Source organism: Onychostoma macrolepis, chromosome 18, assembly GCF_012432095.1.
Source record: "Onychostoma macrolepis isolate SWU-2019 chromosome 18, ASM1243209v1, whole genome shotgun sequence".
NCBI classification, from domain to species: Eukaryota; Metazoa; Chordata; class Actinopteri; order Cypriniformes; family Cyprinidae; genus Onychostoma; species Onychostoma macrolepis.
Genome location: NC_081172.1, coordinates 3296620 through 3324102, shown reverse-complemented (window position 1 = coordinate 3324102; position 27483 = coordinate 3296620). Strand labels below are relative to the sequence as shown.

The following is a 27483-nucleotide window of genomic DNA, read 5'->3' as shown; positions in this document are numbered from 1 at the left end:
CACCCATTCGAGTTCAGACTGTCGATTAACGGCGTTTTCGGGACAGATCCGTGAATGAGAGGGATTTTTCAAGCTGACTTTGTTCATTCCCTTGTCATGCATTTGGACATTCCATAGAGCTGAGACACAGAGACGCTCAAAATGGTGTCTGAAGGAGTTTGAGGCCTTTAAACGCACTAGAGCCGATCATAAGCGCTGTTATGAGGAAATATGAGGCGCGATCAAAGAATCAGAGGCATCCATGTGCAACAATGTAACAGCGATTATGACGCAATAAAGATCTTTTGTTGATCGGTGTTACAATGTAACGCGCGTTCGAGCGACAGTTCTACTTTCTCTTTTTTTTTTTTTTTTTTTTTTTTGTTGCATCCATACACGATGCTTTCGGTTGCAGTGCCATTGATTTTTATGGCGTTATCGATTTTATTTTGGCATATGTTTGCCATTTGCATTCCTGGTTGATTGATACAAAGGGAAACAGCACATTGGTCCATGTAGAATAGCAGTCAGTGTGTTTTGGACCTAATCCATGAGCATTTCGGTGCCATGTTTATTAAATTAAATTCATATCTACAGCCATTCACAGGCCAGTATGTGGGTACTTTGTGTTTTAGTGAGGGAATGCAAAACAACATTATCTATTACCTCCTTCAGTTACAGATATAACAATGGATGATAATTTAACTCGTCCATTTGTTTAATAAATATAATGAAAAAATAAATCAATAAATAAAAGTGATTAAATTATTTAAAATATATAAATTAAGCAGCTGCTCAAAATACTTATTTTAATAATACTGAATAAATAATTTATAATGGATGTTATGTTTTTATTGAGGTAGTCTAATTATTCATTGTTTCAACTTAAACCTAACATGAAAATAATTCCTATTGTTATATAACATGTTGTTATTGTGTCAAAATGCAGAAATAAAACAATTTGGGCACTTAAACAAAGCTCCTTAAAATATTTATATTTTTATTTGAATTTAATATTTTGTTTTTTATAATTGATTTATTTTTTTTATTGAGGTAACCTAATCTATTTATAATTGTGTCAAATGCAGAAATGTAAAGCTCTTCAAAGTACTTGTATTTTAAAATGAATTAATCAACTACTGCTACTAATAATAATAATAATTATTATTATTATTATTATTATTAATTGATGTTGTTTTTATTGTAGTCTAATGATCTATTTATTGTTTCAACTTAAACCTAACATGAAAATAATTCCTATTGTTATATTTATATGTGTGTGTGTGTGTGTGTATATATATGTATATGTGTGTGTATACACACATGTATTGTTCTATCTCTAACCAACACAGACAATGAAATGTAAAGTTACCCAACAAAAATGTGAAGTGTTCATAATCCAAAAGCCAGAAATCTGACGTTTATTAATCTCTGAGATGTTTCTGCTCTGCATCTGTGATGCTTGGATTGGCTTCCTCGTCATGTGCCGTTCCTGCAATAAAAGCGTCGATAGCTTTCTGATTGATGGTCTTAACATTACAGTGGCTGAAGAGATACAGAAAACGCTTCGTTTGTTTTCATTGATAGTTTCATTATCAGCTCAAAATTCAATTTGTACAGAAAAGCTCCTCATCACAGTATGACTGCAACTTATTAAAGGTTTATGGATTGTGCTGCAAGTATGCTGAAGCGTTTGGGCTTTTGTCATAATTAAAGGATTTCTTGTCTTTGGAGGAGTAGCAGGTGCTCTGATGAAACAGAAGAGCAGAAATGTGCTTTTCGAGCATTGAGATCACAGTCAGGCCTAATCACAAAATGTCTTAATTAGTGTGCATACTAAGCCAGTATGACTAGTTACTACAGCTCTACTTAAGCTATTCTTAACCCTTAGTATGAAACCTAAGTGCTTACTTGTTTACTTTGCAAAATTATCCAACTTGTGACTAAAAAAAAAAAAACTTTAAGTATATAATCAAGTGGTTATTTATCATGTAATTAACCACCTAGCAACACTCTTAGTGAAAAAAGAAACCGTTTTCACTCAGAAATTTCACAAATAATTACAAGGAAACAGCAAGTAACACATTGAATGAAATGTCAAAATTAGAAGTAAACAGGCTGAAATTGTATTTTCTTGTAAAATGCCCTTCAATAATCTTTGTTTTATTTTCTAACCTTGAATAATAATTTTTACTACACACTTCTTCAGAATCTAGTAGAAATGCCAGTAGATGTTTTATGGTTTGGATGAAACCATATTATTTTATATGAAGAGTAAAGGCTATAAAAGGGAAGTATTTGAGTGCAGCACATTTTTGGTGTTCATTAGTGTCATTATGTGTGTCTTCTCTAATGATGGCCTAGAGAACTTTAACGTAGAGAAGACGCTCAAGTTGTACGATTTCGACTAAATTCACTGCTACATTTTCCTCCCACGACTTCCAGACTTTTCCGAGAAGCTCTTCTTCACCCGTACTCTCAGTAATTGGGCCGCTGATATTTCTCACGAGGACTGAAAGTCTGCAGTTTGCCACAAACATGTTAGCATGCGAGTCTGTGGCAGCGTGTTAATTGTCACAGTACGTATCTGCGCACTTGTGTGTTAATGCGTCTTTTGTAAGACTCCTTTTTCATTGGAGGTGGTTTTACTTTTCTTTTTTTTTTTGATGATGTGTGTGTGAGCCAAATCCACAGTTAAATGAGAGAACTATGATCGACGGCACCTCTCAGCTGAGTGTTAGCGTATGCATTCACTGTAATAGTGCTTATAGAGCTCAGATTAACCACACACACACGCACCCTGAGGGGATGTTGGTTTCCTCTGATAAACAGGAGCAGAAATGCTCAGAGATCCTGCCTGGTGGCTACAGGGGAATCCCATTAGATTTGCGATGCTGTTTCAGGATATCAGTATCTCCTCATGAGATCAGCTAACAATAATGTGAAACGTAACATAAAATATAGACTATTGAACATAAGTATCTTGTGAACTGGAAACAGACCTACAGTGGCCATATTGAAGAGCATTGTGTGGAGTTTGTGAGTAGCAATCTGTAGATTACTAAAGTTAGAAAAAAAATTCTCAACACTTTATTTTTGTAAAAAAACATTATTATACAAGTCACATTTTTACTATTACCCTGATTTATTAGTATTATTAAATATTATTATTTTAGCTTCTCCAAAAGCAGAACCCACCTTTACAAAAACATCCTGTGGGAGTAGCCTATCTCAGTAAATTCTATGGTATTTTGGACATATGTCGTGGTACCTTGGTATATGGTACTAAATGATTACTATATTCATATACCACAGTATTTACGTGAAAAGTATGTTATCATGGAAAAAAGAAATAGTACCTATCGGCACACTGTTTTTATTGCACTAAATTATTGAATAAAATTGAAACTGAATTTGATTTATTAAATTTTTTTTGATACCGATTATTACAGATCAAGTAGACCGATAACCGATATACATGCCTATGTCTTGTGTGAAAATGAAAATTAATGTCAAAATTAAGAATAACAAGCTCTGACAAAAACTTTCTATAAATGCTTTTAAATAATTTTATCGGCAAATCGGTTTAGAAAATGACTGATACCAATAACCATAATGCTTAAAGCTGGCTGCACACTAGACGATTTTCAAATCTTAAACTATTTTAAAACCATGGGAGACCACAGACATGAAGACAGTTCAACTGATTTTTAGCCTTATAATCCTCTGAATGTGCACACTAGACAATTCAACCAGACCGCGAGACCACACACTTGTAGTATTGTAGGAACGATTTCACAGTCACACGAGATCTCACTGACACTTGCGAAATCAAACGTGACTAGAGAAGAAAAACAAATAGAGGACAATCAACATTGTCAGCTGGCTCTCCTGGTGCGCGTTCTGTTTCACAGTGGAAAGCAAAGTATAGAAAAGAATATGGGTGATATTCTCTGCTTTCTTATCATGTTTGTGGCTGCCAAGTTTCAGCTGTAGAAGCACGCAACATCCGGTAGGTGACACTTGCTCGCTCTCATTGGCTATAGCGGGTATCACGTCAGAGGCAGCCCAATGAAGAGTCATAAATATCAAACATGTTTGATATTTACGATTTGAGTTCGGCGACGCTCCTTCTCGATTGGGAACAGATAAATAATCGTAATGATGCCACACAATAGAGGATGTTTGGACAAAAAATTGCTTGCGACACGCCACAAATCGGGCCTTAAAATCCTCTAGTGTGCGGCCAGCCTAATATCATTGCCGATATTCGGCCAGGCCTATAATCGGTCAACCCCTAATTTATTTAGCATTGTGTTACACTTAACTTGCATTTAATGTGTATAATTATTTGTTTATTTATTTAACATTGTTTGCTACACTTAACTTGCATTTAATGTGCACATTTTTTATATATTTAGTTATTTTGAGTCTTATTTTAGAATTTTTGTCTAGTGTACATCTGAAATGTCTTTTATAACCTTTTTGTTAATTGTATACCTTGTATAATTTATTCAGAGATTGCCATGAAAATAGCCTTGATGCTGGCATGGTGTTTAAAAATTGAATAAATAAAAAATATATATTTTGTGAGTCCAAAAAAAAAAAAAAACATGGGATTTACCAAGGTAACATTTACGTCACTATTTTACAATTAAATCCTAATCTAATCATGACAAACCATATATCGTTGGAAAGGTCTAACTTTTTTTGTTAAATTATGTAGGACAATTTATAGATAAATTTATGACGAGTGCACCTGAAAAATCTACATCATAACAGGAGTTCTGATCTTTGTCACAGAAAGTCTTCTTAGTTGCCTTTTTCTCTATCACGTATTAGAAATCATAAGAAATTATATATCAATTGAAAACTTAAGATCTCAAAATTCATCCTTTGAAGCCCATTTTAAAATCAAACATTGCATTACCATGGAAATGGTACATCAAAACCCTCTTACAAAATGTTTTCGTTCATGAATTATAAAAATTTAAGTTTGGATAATGCACTATAATGTCTATGTTCAAAACTGTGAGTGACAGTTAAGAGGTTAATGCACCTTTCATCATTCATTTACGTTATTATTTTTTTTTATATAAGGCTTTCCATATAGCTGAACAAGAGGCTTGTTTTTCAGGTTTTCACAAATGCCCTCAACCTCAACCAAGTAAACAACACGAGTCAGAGATCAAATCAGAGTGAAAAGTGTTAAGAGGATAATAACCTGCTAGTGAAAAGTCTGTATTAGAGTTAGCGAGATCATCCTTACGAAGACGCTCCTTAGTTAAGACCACATTATACTCACTTTGATGGTAATTTTTCATTATGAAACTCAAATGCTCTTTGGTTAAAGACTTAGAAGAGAGTATATCTTTGACTTTTAGAGCTTTAAAGCCTAATTAGAGTTCATTTTTAGGAATTAGTAAGAAATTAGACCAAAATTTGATAAGGAAGTGGCAGTAAGAAGGATCGGGCTGCTGTTAGTGAGCGTGTGTTTGGCGCGATGCTGACGCTAATTGTTAGTAATGTGGAGAACTTGCGCGTGCTGTAGTGTGACACACATACTGTGTGAGGAGAACAAACGTCTACTAAACATCATCCGAGCGGCGTGTAGGCTGAGACGCTTCTGGATGGGCGTATTTTTGGACTTTCTGTGGGCAGACACTGAAATCACAGCCTTGCCGAATTTCTCTGTGGGAAAAATGAAACTCCTACTGGTTTTGTCGCACCAAACATATTAAAATGAAAAAAGATTAGTCTCCTTTTCAAGGGAGTAAACAAAGAAGTCTCTGGCTGTGTGAGCATCTCCGGCTCCTTTGAAAAGCTGCTATAGATCATAAACACATACATGCACATACTCAAAGCCACCCAAATACTCATTCAAGTCTATTTCTAGATGTCGCACAGCTGTGACATGAGTAACACGTGATTTCGGAGCATTTTAAGTGTACCGAAGGTTCTTTGGTGGACCTTTGCAGCACCGCAGGTTGAGTAAGGAACCTTCTACTTTATCTTTTCTCCATTTAGGGTTCTTGAGTTGCTTGATGCTTCATTATTGTTTGTTTCTTTATTGCACCAGATGGTTTTCTTGAGACCCAGTGTGATATTTAGTATCATTTATATAAAATTATTTTGATTTTTTTTTTTTTTTTTTTTTGATTTTTTGCATATTTTCAAAAAAAATGTAATAATGAGGTAAGACTTTACAATAAGGTGTAATTTGTTAACATTAGTTAATGTATTAATTAACATGAACGAACAATGAACATTACATTTATTAAACTCTTTATTAATCTTTGTTAATGTTAGTTAATATAAATACAGTTGTTCATTGTTTATTCATGTTAGTTCACAGTGCATTAACTAATGTTAACAAACAAAACTTGTGATTTTAATAATGCATTAGTAAATGCTGAAATTAACATTAACTAAGATTAATAAATGCTGTAGAAGCATTGTTCATTCTTAGTTCATGTTAACTAATGTAGTTAACTAATGAACCTTATTGTAAAGTGTTACCAATAATGATTTTGTACATTTAAAAAAAAAAATTCATTTTAGTTTTATTTCACTTTTAGTTTTAGTAATTGTGCCACTTAAACAATGAAAATTGGAAATGTTGCATTGGCTACTAAAATAAAATACGTTTAAGTTTGTATTCAAATATTTTTTACCGAAAATGATTTTTAATGGATTGTTGTTGTTTTTTTAACAATAACATTTTTTAAACTAGAGGTTCTCAAAGTTTTCAAAGGATCCAATCAGGCTGTCCTTGTGCCATATTTTTATAAAATTCTTAAATTAATTCAAGAATTATGCAAATTAAGAATTAATCCCTTAGATTTTTTGCTTGAGCATAGGGCTGCACTATAAATTGCATGTGATTGTCATGCGCATCTCGTCAGTAAAGCCGGTTCTGTGATTAGTAGTAAATCTCCATCACATACTTTCAGATGGAGTGGCAATTAATACACAGAGCCGTAGATCACTTACAAGCTGCACAAAATTGCGTTCATAATCGCTGATTAATCTCATTCGATTATGAACACGATATTGCGTAGGTTGTCAGCGAACTACAGCTCTGTGTATTAAATGCTGCTTTTGCCACATTTGACATTTAAATATCATTCAGTTTCTATTTCAAATCTCTAATCCAACCTGTTACATTTCTTAATTAGAGTAATAAAATTAACTACTGACTTGTCAACAGCAAGAAGGCAGGGGCTCCCAAAAAGGGGGGAGAACCTGCACCAGCACCTCTGACAGATGAAGAGGAGATGGTCAAGTATTGGAAGACTTCTAAAATCCAAAAGTAACAAGAATAACTTTTACTTTTGTATTTGTAGGAAATAAAGATGACCAAAAAAAATTGTGAATAATTTGTGTTGATTTAACAGCTGTGGTTACGGCATCTCGTAGCTACTACTCCTCCATCTGGCATCCTTCCATTCCATACAGTAATTACTTTCATTTTCAGAAGTTGTGACGGTGGAGATATGCTCGTCATCAATGCATCCAACCACACTGGAAATCCTGAAGGAAATTCTGATTATTGGGTTAGGCTACTTCCAGAGTTTCACAGAAAGATGTTATTAACCTCTTAACTGTCACCGTCCACCCTGTGGGACGCCTACGTTTACTTCACTATTTTACAATTAAATCCTAATCTAATCATGACAAACTATATATCGTTGGAAAGGTCTAAGACTCCTAAATAGGTATTTTACCACTTTTTTTGTTAAAAAATTATGTAGGAAAAGTAATAGATTAATTTATGACAAGAGTGCACCTGAAAAATCTACATCATAACAGGAGTTCTGAGCTTTGTCACAGAAAGTCTTCTTATTTGCCTTTTTCTCTATCATGCTTTAGAAATCATAAGAAATTATATATCAGTTGAAAACTTAAAATCTCAAAATTCATCCTTTGAAACCCATTTTAAAATCAGACATTGCATTACCATGGAAATGGTACATCAAAATCACATTGGAAAATGTTTTCATTCATGAATTATAAAAAAATAAGTTTGGATAGTGCACTATCATGTCTGTGTTCAAAACTGTGAGTGACAGTTAAGGGGTTAAGTGAACGTCATTTATCAGATTAGCCTCATTTAAACCGATTTTTACACCACTTTCCTTAAAATGTGCATACAGTGGACCTGTACACACAAAAAAAAAAAAAAAATTTTTTAAGGTAAGTGGTCGCAAACAATTTATTTTAGCTACATTTAATTAAAAAAAAAAAAAACAAAGAAAGAAATATATGTATATATGTATGTGTTGAAAGTCAGTCAGCTCAATTTGTTTATTTAAATGTAGCTAAAATAAATTGATTGCAACCACTTGCTTTAAAAAAAAAATTCGTAAATTCAATTAATCTTTTTTTTTTTTTTTTTCAGTGTAATGTGCTCTGCATCTCCGATGTTTTAAAGTGCATTTTTCTTATTTTGCAAATGATCTGTCAATGGGGCAATAAACCAAAAATATTCTTGTTTCAGTTTGCATTAAGATTATTTTTCTGACCCTATGGCGAACAATTTTACTTGGTTTACGTAAAATGCACTTAAAAGGAAAATCCCGCAGGAAACAAAACTAAATATCTTAGACAATTTTCATTTATAAAATGCATATTAAGAATTTTTAGATATTTGTACTTGAAATAAGACAAAAAAGGCATTTTTGCAGCATGAATGAACGTATTTAAACATCGCTTACACTTTAAAACAGGGGTGGAGACCGAAATAAACTCTGGGTTTGGCGAAGAAAACCTGCTCCCGACCAGGTTAGGTTCACAGAGTAAGTTACCATGGTAACTGACTCGGAGTATAAGTTACCTCTCTTTCAGAAACGGGCTTGACTTACCCTGCTTTCCAGGGTTTGACAAACCTCCCATTTTGAAACGGAAAACCCAGAGTTTCCCTCATTTCAGGGTTAACATACTCAGATTTCACTTAACCTCCTTTCTGAAACGGTACCCAGGTAGACTGCTTCTGTTTTTAGTTTAAATGATTGTATTCAGTAGAGTGATAATCTATCTTATTTTTAATGTGCCCCCTCCATTACTCATATCTGCTCACCTTCGCTCTCTCAGCAGTACTGTAGGCCCTCGGGCAACACACACACTCGTGCCTTCAGGTCAAACCTGCTGGCAGAGTTTTCATGTCTACCTGCTGCCGTCAGAACATCTAAGTGTGTGATTGTTTCTGATATCTGTTGATAAGATGAAGGACATTACAGCAGTGTTTATCGTGTGTGTGTGTGTGTTTGTGTTTGGTACGGTCTCCGCCAGCCGCTGGCTCCTCTCCATTGTCGTAATTTGCACAAAAATCCTGCTGAACCAACACATTTAGGTAAACGTGGACTTTGGTTAGAGAGTGACTCACTGTGTGGTGGGGTGGTGTGTGTGTGTGTGTGTGTGTGTGTGTGTGTGCGCGCGCGCGTGCGTGCGTGCGTGCGTGTGTGTGTGTGTGTGTGTGTGTGTGTGTTTGGGTACCGTTCAGACTGCCAAACATAATTTAGCATCACACAAGTACTGAGCATGTTCAGCCTGAACTCCCTCACACAAAACCATCTGAAGAATGCAGCGGCTTGACGAAACGCTGGACGACACAGACAGAGGACAGAAAACTTCAATGAATGCATGTGTTTACAGTGGAATACTAGTGCGTAGTACACACAGTATATACTGGGTTCTAGTGTAAAGTAGCATGCATTATGCAACAGTAAAACTTTCAAGCTATAGTATGCTACATTGTTGCTTAATTCAGAGAGTGAGTTTAGTGATTTAGCATATTTAGTCAGGGTTTTTTTTTTTTGTGTGTGATCTGATCTGTACTGAAGAATATTTGGTGTATAAGCAATTTTCACTCAGAACCTGCTAGTATATTTCACAAATAATTACAAAGAAAAGGCAAGTAACATATTGAGCCAAACATGAAATTTTGAAGTAAAAAGACGGAAGTAGTATTTTCTTGTGACGCATACTCAAGCAATATTTATTTGGGTATATAATATATTTATAACTTTGAAAAATCTGAGCTTGAATGAATACTGTTTTGTACAAAATATATGTAAATCAGTAGAATCTATGCTGTGACAGTCAGCAGTGGTGTTATGTTGTTGTCATCACATTACATGCATTGTAATGTGGAATTACATTTTCATCCTGATAAGTAGTTATTTAGCATTGCAAATCCATTTGCATAAAAATCTATTAAACTTTAGCCTAGCAGGCAGATTTGAGAATTTTCATATAGATATTTCATATTAACAAATTGATGTTAAAAATCATAGTTATTCAGAAAGGATGTATCAGATAGATCAAAAGTGACAGAAAAGACATTAATAATGTTCCAAAAGATTTCTACTTAAAATAAATGCTGTTCTCTTAAACTTAAAATCCTAAAAAAATTAAGTATATAGGCTATATAAAAATAAGAAACGGCACAGCTGTTTTCAACATTGATAAAAATAAATGTTTCTTGAGCAGCAAATCAGCGTATTAGAATGATTTCTGAAGGATCATGTGACACTGAAGACTGGAGTAATGATGCTGAAAATTCAGCTTTGATCACAGGAATATATTACATTTTACAATATATTCACATAGAAAACAGTTCTATTAAATTGCAATAATATTTCACTATATTACTTTTTTTTTTTTCTTTTTTTTTTAACTGTACTCTTAATCAAATAAATGCAGCCTTAACGACCCCAAGAAAACACAATGCATAGTTTGCTGTAGTGGTTCCAGTCAAGCCCTTTGATAAGAAAACCATTCCTTCCTTTTTCTCCACGGAGGAAGAAGGTGACAAGGTGAAGAAAGGAAAGGAGCTTAAAAATGCGGCTCTTGTTGTGCCGTCGTTAGCGGCGCTGTGTGTGTATGTCGGGGGCAAAATGGAGGGAGAAAGAGGCAACAGAAGATCCAGGCTCTGAATCCTGACAGGGGCATCTCGGCACACCATGTTGGTTTTGAGGCAATTGTTTGCAGGATAATGTCCTATACAAAATGGAGGTAGTGCCTCAGTGAAAGGCAGGATTTGAGACCGAATGGACCTTTTTAGAATCAGAGGACAAGCTCTTGCAGGGCAGTTAAAACAATGGCATTTTTTGGAAGAGGGCCACTCCCATCCATGCACTGTTCTCATTCAGGTCCCGTTAGGGAGACGCTGGGAAGGGAAGGACCTATTGTGTGACTATTGTTTTTGAATAGCTAATTAAGCTTCTCACGAGTGTTTTTATGAAGTCTGTGTGTGTGTGTGAGAGAGAGAGGGGGAGAGATTAAGGCTTGAAGGGTTTCCCTTGGGTTCTCCGGATGGTTCAGGTGAGATCTGTTCTCCTGCACCTGTGAGCCTGTAACAAATTACCAGCATTAACTGCAGCTGTGTCAGAAGTTTTCTCTTGTGTGAGTCAAAAGTTAGTGCTTGACCCAGTTAGAGGAACATTCCGGGTTCAGCGCAATTTAAAGGGATAGTTCACATAATTTACACCCCTTGTGTTGTTTCAAACCTGTATGATTTACATTATTCTGTGGAAAACAAAAGTAGACTACACTACCATTCAAAAGTTTGGGGTCAGTATGATTTTTCTTATGAAGAAATTAATAATTGTATTCAGCAAAAACACATTAAATTAATAAAATGTGACAGAAAAGACATAGTTACAATTTCTATTTCAAATGTTCTTTTAAAAAAAAAAAAAAAAAAAACCTTTGGTGAGCATATGACTTCTTTTCAGAACATTACAAAAAAATTGTACCAACCCTAAACATTTGAACTAATATAGGGTTTTTTGGTGTATTTAGTGTAGTGCATTTCAATAGTGTGTTTTTCCTTTAAGAACTGAAGTTAAATTAATTAAAACCAAATTGAATTACTGTCTTGGAAGGGGAAAAAAATATATATATATATATATATATATATATATATATATATATATATATATATATAATATATTATCATCATTAAATTATTTTTAGTAATTATTAGTAGCCATAGAAGTATTACAGATAATTCAATAATTATAAATGAGAAATGTAAAAATGATTAAATAATTTAAAAAAATTTCTGAACTACTCATAATTACTATGTGGTAGTCCAAAAAAATTGTGTAATATGGAGCTTCTGTTATATTTTATAACCTGAATAGTCCATTTAATTGTGCAGCAAGGTATTTTTGGAATAATAACACCAAAGTTATATGAGTTTAAAGTCATTGTAACTGATATTGATCCTGTTAAGTGACACACAGCATGTATGTCCATTGTGTTAGTGTTCTGCAATATGAGAAAAACAGAAGTAAAAAATCCCACATATAGTATGTATTGAAACTGACATTTAGATGAATCGTATTAAATCTCATAGAGATGGAATGCAGTGTTTATAGACTACAGTAGTGCTCAAAATTATTGGCACCCTTGGTAAATATGATCAAAGAAGGCTGTGAAAATTAATCTGCATTGTTAATCCTTTTGATCTTTTATTTTTTAAACATCACAAAAATCTAACCTTTCATTGGATAATAAGAATATAAAATGGGGGAAATATCATTATGAAATAAATGTTTTTTTCTCTAATACACGTTGGACACAATTATTGGTACCCCTAGAAATTCTTATGAGTAAAATATCTCTGAAGTATATTCCCACTGATATTCATCATTTTGAGCACTCCAGGGTGATTATGAACATGAAATTATCCAGCCATGGCTTCCTGTTTCACAGAAATATAAATAGGAGGGAAAATAAAGCCCAAATTCCCTTAATAGTGATGGGGACACTATACTGTAAAAAGCACCGTCCTTCGGATGAGACGTTAAACCAAGGTTCTGACTCTCTGTGGTCATTAAAAATCCCAGGATGTCTTTCGAAAAGAGTAGAGGTGTGACCTCGGCATCCTGGCCAAATTCGCCCATTGGCCTCTGACCATCATGGCCTCCTAACAATCCCCATATCTGCTGATTGGCTTCATCACTCTGTCTCCTCTCCACCAATAAGCTGGTGTGTGGTGGGCGTTCTGGCGCACTATGGTGGGCGTTCTGGCGCACTATGGCTGCCGTTGCATCATCCACACAATGCACACTGGTGGTGGATGAGGAGACCCCCCCCCCCAACAATGTAAAGCGCTTTGAGTGCCTAGAAAAGCGCTATATAAATGTAAGGAATTATTATTATTATTATTATTATTAATCATCCATCACAATGAGAAAAAACAAATATATTTCTGATGTGCAGTAAAAGATAATTGAGCTTCACAAATTAGTGAAGTGGCTTTAAGAAAAGAGCTAGAGTAGTGAAAATTCCCATTTCCACCATCAGGGCAATAATTAAGAATTTCTAATCAACATAAAATGTTAGGAAACTGCCTGGAAGAGGACGTGTGTCTATATCGTCCTAATGCACGGTGAGGAGGATAGTTTGCGTGGCTAAAGACTCTCCAAGGACCACAGCTGGAGAATTGCAGAAAATAGTTGAGTCTCGGGGTCAGAAAACCTTTAAAAAAATAATTGTCAAACAGCACCTACATCACAACATGTTGTTTGGGAGGGTTTCAAGAAAAATTCTCCTCGCTCATCCAAAAACAAACTCCAGCATATTCAGTTATCAGACACGACTGGAACTTCAAATGGGACTGGCTTCTATGGTCAGATGAAACTAAAGAATGAGCTTTTTAGCAGCAAACACTCAAGATGGGTTTGGTGAACACAGGGATAAGAAGTATCCCATGTGTACAATGAAATATACTGCTGTATTTTTGATGTTGTGGGCCTATATTTCTGCTGGAGGTCCTGGACATCTTGTTTAGACACATGGCATCATGGATTCTATCAAATACCAACAGATAAAAAAATCAATAAGTGACTGACTCTGTTAGAAATCTTATAATGGGCCATGTTTGGATCTTCCAACCGTACAATAATCCAAACACAAACCTCAAAAACAACACAAAAATGGGTCACTGAGCACAAAACCAAGCTTCTGCTGGCCATTCCAGTCCTCTGACCTGAACCCTGTAGAACATGAGTGAACTGAAGAGAAGAAGCAGCGACATGGAGCTGTGAATCTAAAGGGTCTGGAGTGATTCTGGATGAAGGAATGGTCTCTGATCTCTTGTCAGGTGTTCTCTAACCTCATCAGGCATTACAGGAGAACATTTAGAGCTGTTAAACTGGCAAATGGAGGTTTCAAAAAGTATTGAATAAAAGGGTGCCATTAATTGTGGCCAATTTGTATAAAAGAAAAACAATTATTTCATAATGAAATTTCTCCCCATTTTAAATTCTTATGCAATGAAAGGTTAGATTTTTGTGAATTTTTTAAAATAAAAGATCAAAAGGATTAACAATGCAGATTAATTTTCACAGCCGCCTTTGATCATATTTACCAAGGGTGCCGATATTTTTGGCCATGACTGTACGTGCGTGGACACGCGTGCGTCCCTTGCTTTGCATGAATGTTTTGTATGTGTGTGTGAATCCCAATTACTTTCTCAGCTGTTGAAGTGCTTCCTTCACCAAATTATACGACAGAAATTTACGCCTGGTTTGGCACCGGCGGATGAATAGCTTTCTCTTTGTCTGACTGATTCTCTCGTTATTACTGCAGGGAATTGAGAACCTGTTCTTGTTCAGAACTTGGAATTGGAATCGGAATTCGTAACGACTGTCCTGCAGCTTGAATCTGTAAATGTTACTGTAAATCACTGTTATTCCCCTCACACTGATTTTATGGACCTTGGCGAGTGCAAAAAAAGGATGCTAGAGCGAGCGAGCTGATGTGAGGGGGATGGGACGCTGAGACGCTCTGTACCACTGCTGTGAATTTACAGTGCTTCTGCCTTCAGCTCGACCCCATCAGCGCCGCGGAACGAGACAGGCTTTGTTAAACACGAGACTGTCTGGGAAGATTTTCATTCACTCAGGTCGTCGCTGAATGTCAGGTAGTTCATTTCTTCATTCACTGCTTCACAGAGTCCTTAAAACGGTTCATTTGTACCACAAATGAATGGCTTTTATTGATTAACATTTAGGTGGTAGGCTGTAAAGATACACTGTATCTGTATAGCTATTTAGAGATAATTATTTTACCCCAGATTCATTCAAAAACATTTGAAAACATCATTTGTCTGCTCTATTAATTGGCCAAGCAGTAAATTAGTTATAGATTAATATGTATTAATCTATAACTAATTACTGCTTAAAGTTGGTGATGTTTATCTATTAATTTGTCTTGTTAGTGGATTTTACGCCATTTCTGTTTCGCACCAGATATCAATCAGCTGCACACATTTTTTGTAGGCCCATAACCCTAAATAACCAAATGTACGATCTGATCTGTTGTCAGCTGTATGATGCAGCTCTGGTGTGAAAATGTTTGTCTTTGACAGTAGCCAGGCTGTGTGTGACACCAGGCTGTGTGTGTGTGTGTTCACCACGGTGCAGGTTAGCTTGTCTTTCTCCCACTGTTTGCACAGCTCACACAGCTGGACCTCACAGCAGAGACTGTTTTGTCCCCACAGCGTGATCACTGGCACACACACATTCACAGATACACAGGTGGTGGTGTCTGTTCTGTTCACAGCAGCTCTTTAAGCGCTTATTATCTAAATAATTCAGACGCCCCTGTGTTTCAGCCCCTCTCGCACTCTGTGTGTGTGCGTGTGTGTCTGTCAGATCAGAGTCATGGAGACAGAAAACCTTCTTTTCCTGTCGCCCCCTAAAGAGAGAGCGAGGAACGTTTCTCTTCTGTCACCCACACTGCAGGAAAGAGGGACGAATGGGAGGAAAAGACTGCGATGTGTCCTTTATCTCACTTGGTTTGTGTTTTGTTGGTCTGTCTGCGCTCATGCCAGTCGTAAGGTCATTCACATGCTATCTGAACTGAGAATTATGGGAATCAACTAGATTTCTGAAGGAAATCTGTGGGGTATTTGCCCATGCAAGCATTGTGGCTGGTTGCTAGGCTGTTGCACCAGTAATGATACTTAACAATCACCACTAATAAAAGTAGAGAACTAAAATCAGGAAAGAGACAAATAGGTGTTAAATACAGCCTACATATTAATATTGCAAGCTCTTAATTAAAGGGGTCATGAGCTGCCTTTGTTTTTGTTTTTTTTTGTACTGTTCTCTGAGGTCCACTAACAATGTCATCAAGATTTTTGCATCAAAAAACAACATCATTTAGAAGTAATAGGCTATTTTCTGCCCTGTTTTTAACCCCCCTCATCAGAACGCTCTGTTTGAATAGGCGTGGAGGATTGTAGACTTGGAAGTAAACGCCCACTGCTATGATTGACTAATAGTTGTGTATGTTTGACATCCTACATCCTTCACAGATGGACGCTGCTGTGATTTAGCTCAAAAACGCATAAATACTCAGTACATATCAAACGATCTGTAATAAGACAAAGCAATAGGGAATAGTTTGTAAACGAATCCGTAATAAAATGAATTGAACAAAGGACCAAGTTCTTACTGACGCACGCGGTCTGAAACTTCATTAAAAATAAAGTTCATCAAATACAGTTTATCGTTTGGTTTCTGTGTAGACGTGCATTTTCCACTCTTGTCATTTATCTGATATGTGCATAAATCAGTGGGCGGGGCTAAACAGGCAGTGATGTAGAAGCAGGCGGTGTTTAGCCGCACTATTACATCATACAACTTCAATATAAGCTGTTTATAGACTGAGAATTTGAGTTCTGTAACTTACCGGATGTTTTTATAGTGCAGTGACCTCTTAAATATCAAAAGATTAAGGGAATTTAGAGATATTTTACTCATAAGGGAATTTTGATTTGTCAGTTCATGACCCCTTTAAAATGTATGTCTCTTTCTGAATATGCTTTATCACTGTTGCGCGTCTTTCTGCTCCGCACAACACACCGCTTCATGAAAGTAAAACCGGTCACAGAATCCTGGTGTTTTGTTCAGGAATCAGTCAGTGATATTATGTCCCTATGGCTGGGCCCTCAGGCTCTAATTATTAATTCAGTGTGCTTGTACTGTTGAGCAGAGGAGAAGAGAGATGTGTTCGCCTCAGGGCTGGTCCACGTAACTGGGAGAAAACATCTTACCCTGACGTTAACTCGCAAGTTAGTTATAAAGTCTGTGTGAGATTGACTTGTTCTGCGCACAGAGGTCAGTGTATATGCAGTTGTAATGCAGCACTGTGGCCATTTTGGTCAGTGCGGGGAAAAAAACTAACTTTTTGGTTGATGCTTTTATGATGACCAGTGTGTTGTATATTTTTATTTATTTATTTTTTTTTTTTGGTGAGGGATATTATGCTAAAAATGTAGTGCTTTCCGTCTGGTTAAGCTCCACTCTAGAGTTTTATGCTTTTAGTGAAATGAGGCATCAAAACATTATGATATACAGTAGAGCAAATGCTTTTGAATCTAAATTTGATCATTATTATTATTATTATTAATAATAATAATGTTGTCTGATACCTATTTTTGATGCACTAAGAAAAACGTCATAGTCTTAATGTTTCCAGGGTGTAAAATTTACAAACTCTCCATACTAGAAATTGATTGAATTTAGAGATTGTATATAATAATTTATGCTCAAGATCTCCATTGTTTCGAAGCCTCTATTTATTATTTTTTACCACATACAGCGATGAATAATTGAAATAAGGATGAAGTATCACTTACAACAGGTGTTGGATGTGCCTTGAGCAGTTTTGTTCATCAAAAGACCTGCCTGGAGAACCACATGTTCCTGTAATCTTTCGTTGACTTAAATATGGCATCTAGCCTGAAATAGCTTTAATATTCAAACATGAACTGTAGAAGCATGTCAGGTTCAGCTTAATGTGATATGAGTACAGTGTACTAGTGTAATTGTGAATTATTTCTTGCCATTGTGATTGGGGTCAGTAATGTATGTATTTATTTATTTTTTTAATTAATATTTTTGAGCAAGGATGCATCAAATTGATTAAAAGTGACAGTAAAGACATGAATAATGTTACAAAAGATTTCTATTTCAAAATAAATGCTGTTCTTTTTAACTTTCACTTCATCAAAGAATCCTGAAAAATAAAATATATTACAGTTTCCACAAAAATATGAAGCAGCCGACTGTTTTCATTGATGATAATCAGAAATGTTTCTTGAGCAGCAAATCAGCATATTACAATGATTTCTGAAGAATAATGTGACTGAAGACTGGACTAATTATGCTGAAAATTCAGCTTTTTATCACGGGAATAAATTACATTTTAAAATATATTCTCACAGGAAACAGTTATTTTAAATGATAATAATATGTCACAATATTAATGTTTTTACTGTATTTCTGGTCAAACATGCTGCCTTGATAAGCATAAAAGTTTTCTTTCTAAAACTTTTTGGTTTTGGTAGTGTATCTGAATGAAAACATTTATTAACAAAATATGTGGATATGTTTGGAAAATAAAAACTTTGGATTGTGAAAATAAGACTGAAGACAGTACAACCTATTGAATGGACAAATGAAATATGGCATGTACTTGGACTGAGGATCTCTGAATGAATGAAAGTGATGACTAAGCAGCAGAAGACAGTGCTTTCATCAACAAAATCTTTGCTTTGTTGCAGTCGTACCGTTCAGTACAAAGCATTTCAGTCTGGATTGTGAATGAAGCAGCGTTACTGAGACACAGGGTCGCAGGAAACCACGTCCAGTGCTGTTAGTGGTGTGTCCCAATATCACTGTGATGACATCATCATCATCACAGGGTCACTGCGGGGTCAGAGAGCTGAGTGTGTGTCCTTAGATTTACCCTGACTGCCCAGTCAGCAGAGAAAACCTCCACCGGACTCAACTGCTGTCTAATGTGTTTTCAAAGACACAAGCACTCGCGTGAACCTCACAAATGTTAGTATTTCATTCTCATTTCAAAAGGAAAAAAAATGAAGCCTGTTTTTCAGAAGCCTATTTTTTACAATGTCAATTTAGAACAACTTTATCCCAAATTCTCATTATGCATTTTTGTTTTACTTTTAAGAATTGATTGTAATTCTCATTAATTTTATTATGAAATCAGTGATCTTATTATATCACAAAGCATAAATTATTTGTTTTATTTTTATTAATAATTTTATTACTATTATTTTGGAATTTTATTTATTTATTTTTACAGATTTTCTGCTTTACTGCCCCTTTTTAATAAGTTTTTAGAAGGGACAGTGTCATTTTTTTAATATTTTATTTTATTGAATCAAAAAACAAATGTTTACAAATATTTATTTATTTTAGATTTTTAGTTATTTATAGATTTATTTTTTAAGATTTTGTCGTGAAATATGACCCACACATTTTTGACAGGATTTGGTAGATTCAAAAAAAAAAACTATTCTTTTTTTTTACTTGCTAATTAAGAAGATGTATAATGGATTTTAATGACCATTAAAATGTGTTTTTCATGATTGTTATTAAAAACTATGTATTGGTCACAATGAAAATATTATTTTGTTATTATTTAGCTTTTGTATATACCAATATATACATACTGGTAGAATGCATTTTAAATATATGATTTGCTTTCTATAGGTTCAAAGGCTTCGAGTAAGCTGTGCTCATACAATTTGTTCATGCTGAATCATAAAACCACATCCAGATTCACATCATTTTGAATACTGTATTAATAAGCAGATGAGATGAATATGGTTGATTTTATGTCTTGATTTCCCCTCATCTGGTTTCCCGTCTCCTGATGCTGCAGGGCAGATATAATGAGCAGTATGCAATGCACCTTTCAACAACGTGTTATAAAGAGCAGCGCGTTACATAACGGCAGCATAACTGCCAAACTCTGTGTTCTGCCTGAGAGAGAAGGAGAGGAGCGAGAGCTCAAGGGCACTGCAGTGTGTTCAGATTCACCCTGATAAAAAAGGAGGGAGAAAAAAAGAGAGTTATTCATAGAGATTGAGGAAAGAGGGGGAGGGACGGAAAGGAGGAGGTATTGATTTGCTCAGAGGGAGGACGGGAGAGATGGTGAAAGGCAGTCGAATGGAGAAAGCAAGTGAGGAGAGATGACAGACAGATTCTGATTTAGATCACAATAATTCCACTTTCTTAAAGGAACAGAAAGTCTAAAATTATATATATATATATATTATTTTGAGGCTGTGTGTTTGTACATAATTACATGTTTTTTCTTCTGTAATGCAACTGGAATAAAATAATATATATATGATATATTTTAAAATGGTAATTTATACAATTCTGCATGCTTGTTTCTATATGACAGCTCATAGTCCATTTCTGTTAAGATCTAAAAAAGACAAAAAGAAAGCACAATTGTGCATAATTTTATATATATATATATATATATTACATTGTTTTCAGAAATGTTTTTGTGAATGCATATTTTATTCCATTTGCATGAAAAAGGAAGCAGACATTCCAGAACTGTAAACGTAACCAAACATAATAAATAATTTAGTTCCTTTTTTTTTTTTTTTTTTTAAATATTCAGAACCATTTATCGATTCCCAACCCTAGAAGTAAGTGAGGAAAGGAAACCCTTAGTGAGGATAAGGAGGAAATCTTGAGCACCTGTGTCTCTGTGATATTCTCTCTCTCTCATCTGCATACATTAATATCAGTTAATGCCGTGTTTTTATTGCCATCTATGAGCTCTGCTATGCATTAAACCAGCCGTGTATTAGCAGTCAGCCATTTTCCTGCACATCTCTTCTCCCATGAACGACTCTACGGGGACGACGGAAGGGCAGTCTGGTGCCGCTTGATGCTGGTTCATTACCCGAGTGTGCTCTCACAACCCCATTCTCCACCCTTCATCAGCCGCGGTGCGTGTTTGGCTTGTAGAAGAGCACATAAAGCTGTGAATAATACCTGCTCGTGATAATGAGTGCACTTCAGTCTGTTCTGTCTCCGATTTTGTGTTGCATTTTGCTCATTGAGCCATAAGAAACTTCTTTCTTTTCTCTGTGTGTTCCAGTTAATTACTCCAAATACCATTGCTGCCATTGAGGATTGTGTTTTCTGTATATGTGGTTTATGAAGATGATATTTTGTTCCTGTTGAAATGGGGAAAATGTTCATATTTAAAAACAGAAAAACAAACAACCATGAACATCGATATAATCATTTTATATGAATAAATGCACATCTATTTGTGCCCACATGCAAATGTTTGTCAGCATTACCGTATAATTGAAAATCTGGAAATAACAGGCCATCTGAAATATTGTTGTAGTATTTATTAATCATTTGAATTAGTGTTTATTTTTAGATTCTCCATTTAGTTTCCATTTTGATTTTTTTTTATTATTATTTAATTTTTTCTACTTAGTTTTTGTTCATTTTTATCTCAGTGAAGTACTCAATTGTAGTACTTCAACTCAACCTAAACAAGAGTAGAAATAATTGATTGTGTTCATATATAATACAATATTATTTATTATAAATAATTTATATAAATAGTTGAAAGAAATTTAGCCAGCTTGATCACATTGAGATGCATTTAAAGCTCAGTCTTTCATTTCTTATGATTCATATCTGACAAACAAATGGAAATCTGCCACAGAATTCTCCATAAAATTATTTGAAAAAAAAAAAAAGATTCATTGGTGAAAAATGGTAGCATCCCTGCTTGTTGTCTCCATTGCTCAAGAATCAGGTTATCTGGTCTTTCGTTTTCCATCAGTATATTTGATGATAATAAGAATCGGTGAATCCCGAGGAAGCTGATTACATCACGTCTGGGCATGTTCTGGATACACACACCTGTTTTCAGTAGATTTCCCAGTTACGTCTGTGTGATAGTTGGATATCCTTCACCATGCCATCAATCACACTGGCCTACTGAGGAAGACATTAGTGCAGAGAGGAGAGGTGATTGTGTTCTGGTGCGAGGGGCACCTTCATCCACCAGCAGCTCAAGGTGATCCTGTCACGGCCTGATTAATGACTCACGGTCTGCAGAACACCAGCAGCTCAGAGCCGCCCATGCACATGAAACACAACATGCACATGCACATGCACAAAGTGCAGTCAAACCTGCTTTATGTCCTTTTCAATTGTCTGTTAAACAGCAGTGATAACCTGAGATGACGGCAAGCACTGGTGCACAATACCTTCACTAGAGGGCGCTGTTGGCTTGCTTATGAAGTCACGTAATATATAGCCTTAAAAAAGTGTGCAGGCAGGATTGTTACCTAGATGCATTTCCTACTTGCATTACATTTGAAAAAAGACATCAATCCAGCATGTGTGATTGCGCCAAAAGGATCCTAAAAGCTCTTTATGAATTTTTTTTGTAGCATTTTACAACACAATTTATAGGATATGCATATGCATGTTTGCAAGCTTGGAGTTAATTAGAAAGCTAACTAGCATTTAATATGCAAATGACATCGATGTGATGAGATTGTGTTCTTTCAGGCATTTCCAAGTCAAGTGTAGAAGTATTTAGATACTTATTGTGTTGTATTTGGTTTTTGTTAGTCAAGCAATCCAGCATATATACTTTTATATATGCAAGAAACTGGAAAGTGCTACTAGACCATGTGAAATGATTAAAATGTGAAAGGTTAGGCCCAAAGTTTGTGCATTACCTTAATGGCAGCGGTTTGCATTTCAAAATATTTTGTGTCAGCAATTTTTTTATGCTTTTTTTTTTTTTTTCATGGAAATCTTTGTTTAGTTAACTTGTCAGTTAGTATTGGTGATGTAACAAAATAAATAATGAAGAAGAAAAAAATTGAGTTTGCATACTCAATGTTAACCTATTTTATAATTTAGAGTAATCAATACCACAGTTTTTATTCTTCTTTTTCTGTAGTCACATGTTAAAAAAAAAAAAAGTAATCGAAATGCATTGGTGAAAAATTGTAGGCTCCTCTGGCCTCTATTGCACATGAATCAAGGGTAATGTGATGTCTAGTCTTTAATTTTCCATCAGTATATGGTGATATATGATACTTATTTTTTGCTAGACTATCTTTTTAAGCACATTTATACAAAGTAATAGTTTGCTGAAAATGTTCTCACCCTCAGGCCTTCCGAGAGTTTCTTTCTTCATCAGAATGGATTTGGAGAAATTTAGCATCACTTGCACACCAATGGATCCTCTACAGTGAATGGGTGCCGTCAGAATGAGAGTGCAAACAGCTTATAAAAACATTACAAAAATACACAAGTAATCCTCAGCACTCCAGTCCATCAATTAACATTTTGTGAGTTGAAAAGCTGCATGTTAGTAAGAAACAAATCCATCATGTTTTAACTTTTAATTGTTGCTGTTCAAGTCCATAATCCATAATAATGCTTCCTCCAGTGAAAAAGTCCATCTTCTGTACTCTCACATCAAAATCAAGCCACATATTTGTTTAGAAATGTTCTGGACTGTTTTGGCTAGTAAATGGTGTTCTGTGCAAATTTCTCTCCTGATTCAGACCAGTTCACATTTTTACTGGAAGCAATATAACTCATAGTTTAGTTGGAAGCAATGGTTTGAAGGTTAAAAATGCCTTAAAGATGGATTTGTTTCTGACAAGCATGCAGCTTTTGGCTTCACGAGACTAATGTCTTGATGGACTGGAATGGTGTGGATTATTGTGATGTTTTTATCAGCTGTTTGGACTCTCATTCTGACGGCACCCATTCACTGCAGAGGATCCATTGGTGAGCAAGTGATGTAATGCTACATTCCTCCAAATCTGTTCCAATGAAGAAACAAACTCATCTACATCTTAGATGACCCGAGGGTGAGTAAATGTTCAGCAAATTTTCATTTCCATTCCTTTAAGCTGTAAAACTCGTCCTTAATATGTAATAATGCGAAATGGAGCTGACATTCCTTGTTCGTCCTGCACACTGACCCCTTTAAAGTGTGTGGGAATGAAATAAGCATCTCATTAAAGAAATGATATTAAGTGGGTTTGACTGCAGTTTAACTCAAATCTACATGCACACGAGAACATTCACAGAACACTGTTCAAATCCAGCGCTTCTTGTCCCCGGCGCACTGTTATTCACCCCATACTGATCTGTCCATCAGTGTGTGAAGGTGTGTGAGCTTTGATTTCTGCTGCTTGTCACTTTGTGTCTCTCTCTCTTTGCCACTGCTTTGCTCGCTTTATGTTGCTTTGCTGTGTTTTGCTTTGCTCTGCTGTGCTTGTGCTTGATGGTTTGCCTTTTAATCACGACCTGCTCTCGTTTTGTTTGTTTCCTTCTTTTTTGTCATTTCCAGATTTGCATATCCATTCTTCCTACCTCCTTCATTTGCCTTTCCTTCACTGAGAATGGCAAGCGGGCATTCCACTGACAAATTCAGTTTTCTGTACCCAACAGACACCAGTCAGAACGTTAAGAGGTCAGTCTAGTGCTCAGCACCTTCCACCATGTGTGTGCATGTATTTGTGTGTGTGTTTTTTTTTTTGGGGTTGGGACGTTATTGATGTTGTGTTCACTCTGATTCCAGCTGTTATGATGAGCCTCATATGTGTTGTATGTCATGTTTCTCTCCTCTAGGGTTTGTATGACCTTGATGTGTTTTGTCTCAGAGAAGCACACAGGTTTCACCTGCTCATTGCTGGCTTTGTTCCTCTGATCAAGCTTATTAAAGTCAATATGAAATGTCATTCGTAACCTATTTTGCTTTCATGATGATGATGTCATAGATTTCCGATTCATATTCAAATGCATTTGTAAAAAAAAACAAAAAAAAAAAACAAGGCCATTATGTATCAGGTCATTCCCGGTGAAAAATAAGAGGTCATAATGTGTATTTAAAAATTAAATAGACTTTGATTTTATGTTGACTTTAAAGCAATAAGAGGTGGTTTTACCCTAATTTTACCATAAAGGAAAAAGTGGTATTATAATGTGTTTTAAATTAAATGTATAATTTATTAAATATACACTACCATTGAATAGTTTTGAGTTGTGATTTTTTTATATATTTGTGAAATATTTGTGTCTTTTATGCTCACCAAGGCTGCATTTATTTGATCTAAAAACAGTGAATATTCTGAAATATTATTACAATTTAAATGAACTGTTTTTTATTATAATATATTTTGAAATGTAATTTATTCCTGTGAATAAAGCTGAATTTTCAGCATCATTACTATGCTGATTTGCTGTTCAAGAAATATTTCGTTGCTTATTTTTGTGGAAACTGCTAGATTTTTTTTAAGGATTCTTTGATGAATGAATAGTAAGATTAAAACAACAACAAATTTATTTGAAATATAATTTACTGTCATGTTTGGTCAATTTAATGTATCTTTGCTGAATAATCACAAACATATAGAATTCAAGTATGTGTATTGCCTTTTACAATGCCTTTTCAAACAGGGCTAATTCAATATTTTATAATGTCATTTTATATCTCTTATTAAGCGTATACTTTATTAAAGCAATAAGCCATGAGAGACCATGCATTATAATGATTTTATGATAAAGGGATCTTGTTAAGCAACTGATCCCCCTTAAACATAGTAAAATCACTGCAACTCATGACCTCTCATGACTTAATGCTTTTATAAAAAAAAGTTAGAGATTGTATTTTGCATGTTTAGGGGAATGGAAAGCTCTCTTTTTTTTCTTTTTGAGTCTTTGATATGTGTTTCATGCAGCCTCAAGCCGCTTTGACTAGCTAGATGTCGTGACCTTGATCTTCCATACTTGTGTTTGTGAGTGTGTGATCATAGATCATAAATACGCTCGCTCTGACATTTCACCTCTCCCACACACGCGCTCGTGACACACTCACGGCACATCTGAACACATGCTAACAGCTCCAGGCTCACAGCCTTCTCCTGTTTCCTCCGTGTGTGGCTGAGAAGCGAGGGGAAGGTTCTGACGCATGATCCCATATTCGTGAGCTTTTCTTCCTCTATTTCCGTCTTTCCCCTGACTGACTGACTGATAATGCCATCAGAGTGTTCAGGGGAGATCAGACCCACACACATGCACAATAAGAGAGGACACACACAGACAGACAGGCACACTGTTTTCCGTAAGGAGCCACTCTGCTGCTGTTTTAATGCTCAGCACTTGTTTTCTCGTTTTTAACATTGTTCGATGATTCTTTCTGTAGTCTTGATAAATATCCATCACATGTAAGATGTTTTCAGACCCTGCAAGGAATATGAGCAACAGGATATGAGGGCTTCTGTTTTCAATAATTAATACATTGCATTAGGGATGCACGATATTATCGGACCAATATCGGAATCGGCCGATAATGGCTTTAAATGTAAATATCGGCATCGGCCCGATATGAAAAATGATGCCGATATGTCTTGGCCACAAGAGGAATACATCAACTGACATGTGCTCAGGGTGTGCTAGCGATTAGATCATGTCAGCATTGTGGCTCATTCTTGAAGCAAAGTTTTGCCTGAATGGTGATTGGATTCACTGTTTTGGATTGCTGCATTTAAACTGAGAATACACGTACAGAATGATGCGTTCGGTGTATGATAGCGTAAACCGTAATAGCACGTGCAGCGGCAGCCTCCCCCGGGTCCTAATTGCCTGCTCAGTAAGGAGTTTTAATTGTCTAATACTTCTAATAAAATGAAAGCAAAATACACATATAATATTTAGACTGTGTTTCTGATTAAATAAAGCAGTAATTGATGACATAAAATCATGAGTATATTTTGATTTAAAGGTCAGAAGCTATAGCTTACATGAAAAAAAAAATCACAAACATGACACTTAAATTTAATATTTTATAAATACTGATTTATTCATTATGTGTAATATGTTATATATTTTTTAAACAAATTATGAGCTCTAAAACATTTTCAGAATTTTTACATCTCTTTTGCTTTAGACCATTTACAAATGTTAAATCATAAAATAAAATGTTAAGGTTACCAAATTATCGGCAAAAATCCAATATCGTGCATCCCTACATTGCACAATAAATAATAAATTATAACTGTTTTGAAATGGCTAAATTATAAGTCTTTTGAACTTGTTTTGATGCAAAAATGAAGTCAGTTTTTTGTGGCTTTGCATTTGCTAGTTCACTAATGGGTTCAGCAAAGTTGAACTTAAGTGCACAGCGAAAGACAAAGGGTTTTTTCCCATATACTTGTGTACTCAGTCTCCTGTATTTGTACGTGTATGAGTAAAAGTTAAAGTTAAATGATCAGATATAAACAGTACGACAGCGTTTTAGTGCCACATTAAAAAATCTAAAATTACGAGATTAAAGTCGAAATGCTTCCAGAATAAAGTCGAAATATTACGAGAATAAAGTCGAAATATTACGAGAATAAAGTCTAAATGTTTCGAGAATAAAGTCGAAATTACGAGAATAAAGTTGAAATGTTTCGAGAATAAAGTCAAAATATTACGAGAATAAAGTCGAAATATTTTGAGAATAAAGAATAGCCTATCTCAGAATATTATAACTATATAATCTTTATTCTCAAAACGACTTTATTCTCGTAATATTTCGACTTTATTCTCGTAATTTCGACTTTATTCCTGAAATATTTCGACTTTATTCTCTTCACAT

General features: G+C 35.2%; 1 protein-coding gene across 6 annotated transcripts in view; it reads left to right on the top strand.

Annotated features, from left to right (window-relative positions):
- The window catches only part of fam168a (family with sequence similarity 168 member A), a 61844-nt gene that overhangs the window by 406 nt on the left and 33955 nt on the right, over positions 1-27483 (top strand). For 4 of the 6 annotated variants that reach the window (XM_058750869.1, XM_058750865.1, XM_058750870.1 and 1 more), the window contains exon 2: positions 24193-24315. The exons of 1 other annotated variant lie outside the window; for it this stretch is intronic. In XM_058750869.1, the coding sequence (XP_058606852.1) occupies positions 24245-24315 (71 nt within the window). In that variant the 5' untranslated portion in view covers positions 24193-24244. Of the gene's footprint in view, positions 1-19437; positions 20786-24192; positions 24316-27483 lie in introns of those variants that run through there. One more of the 6 variants, XM_058750866.1, reaches the window with a different exon arrangement.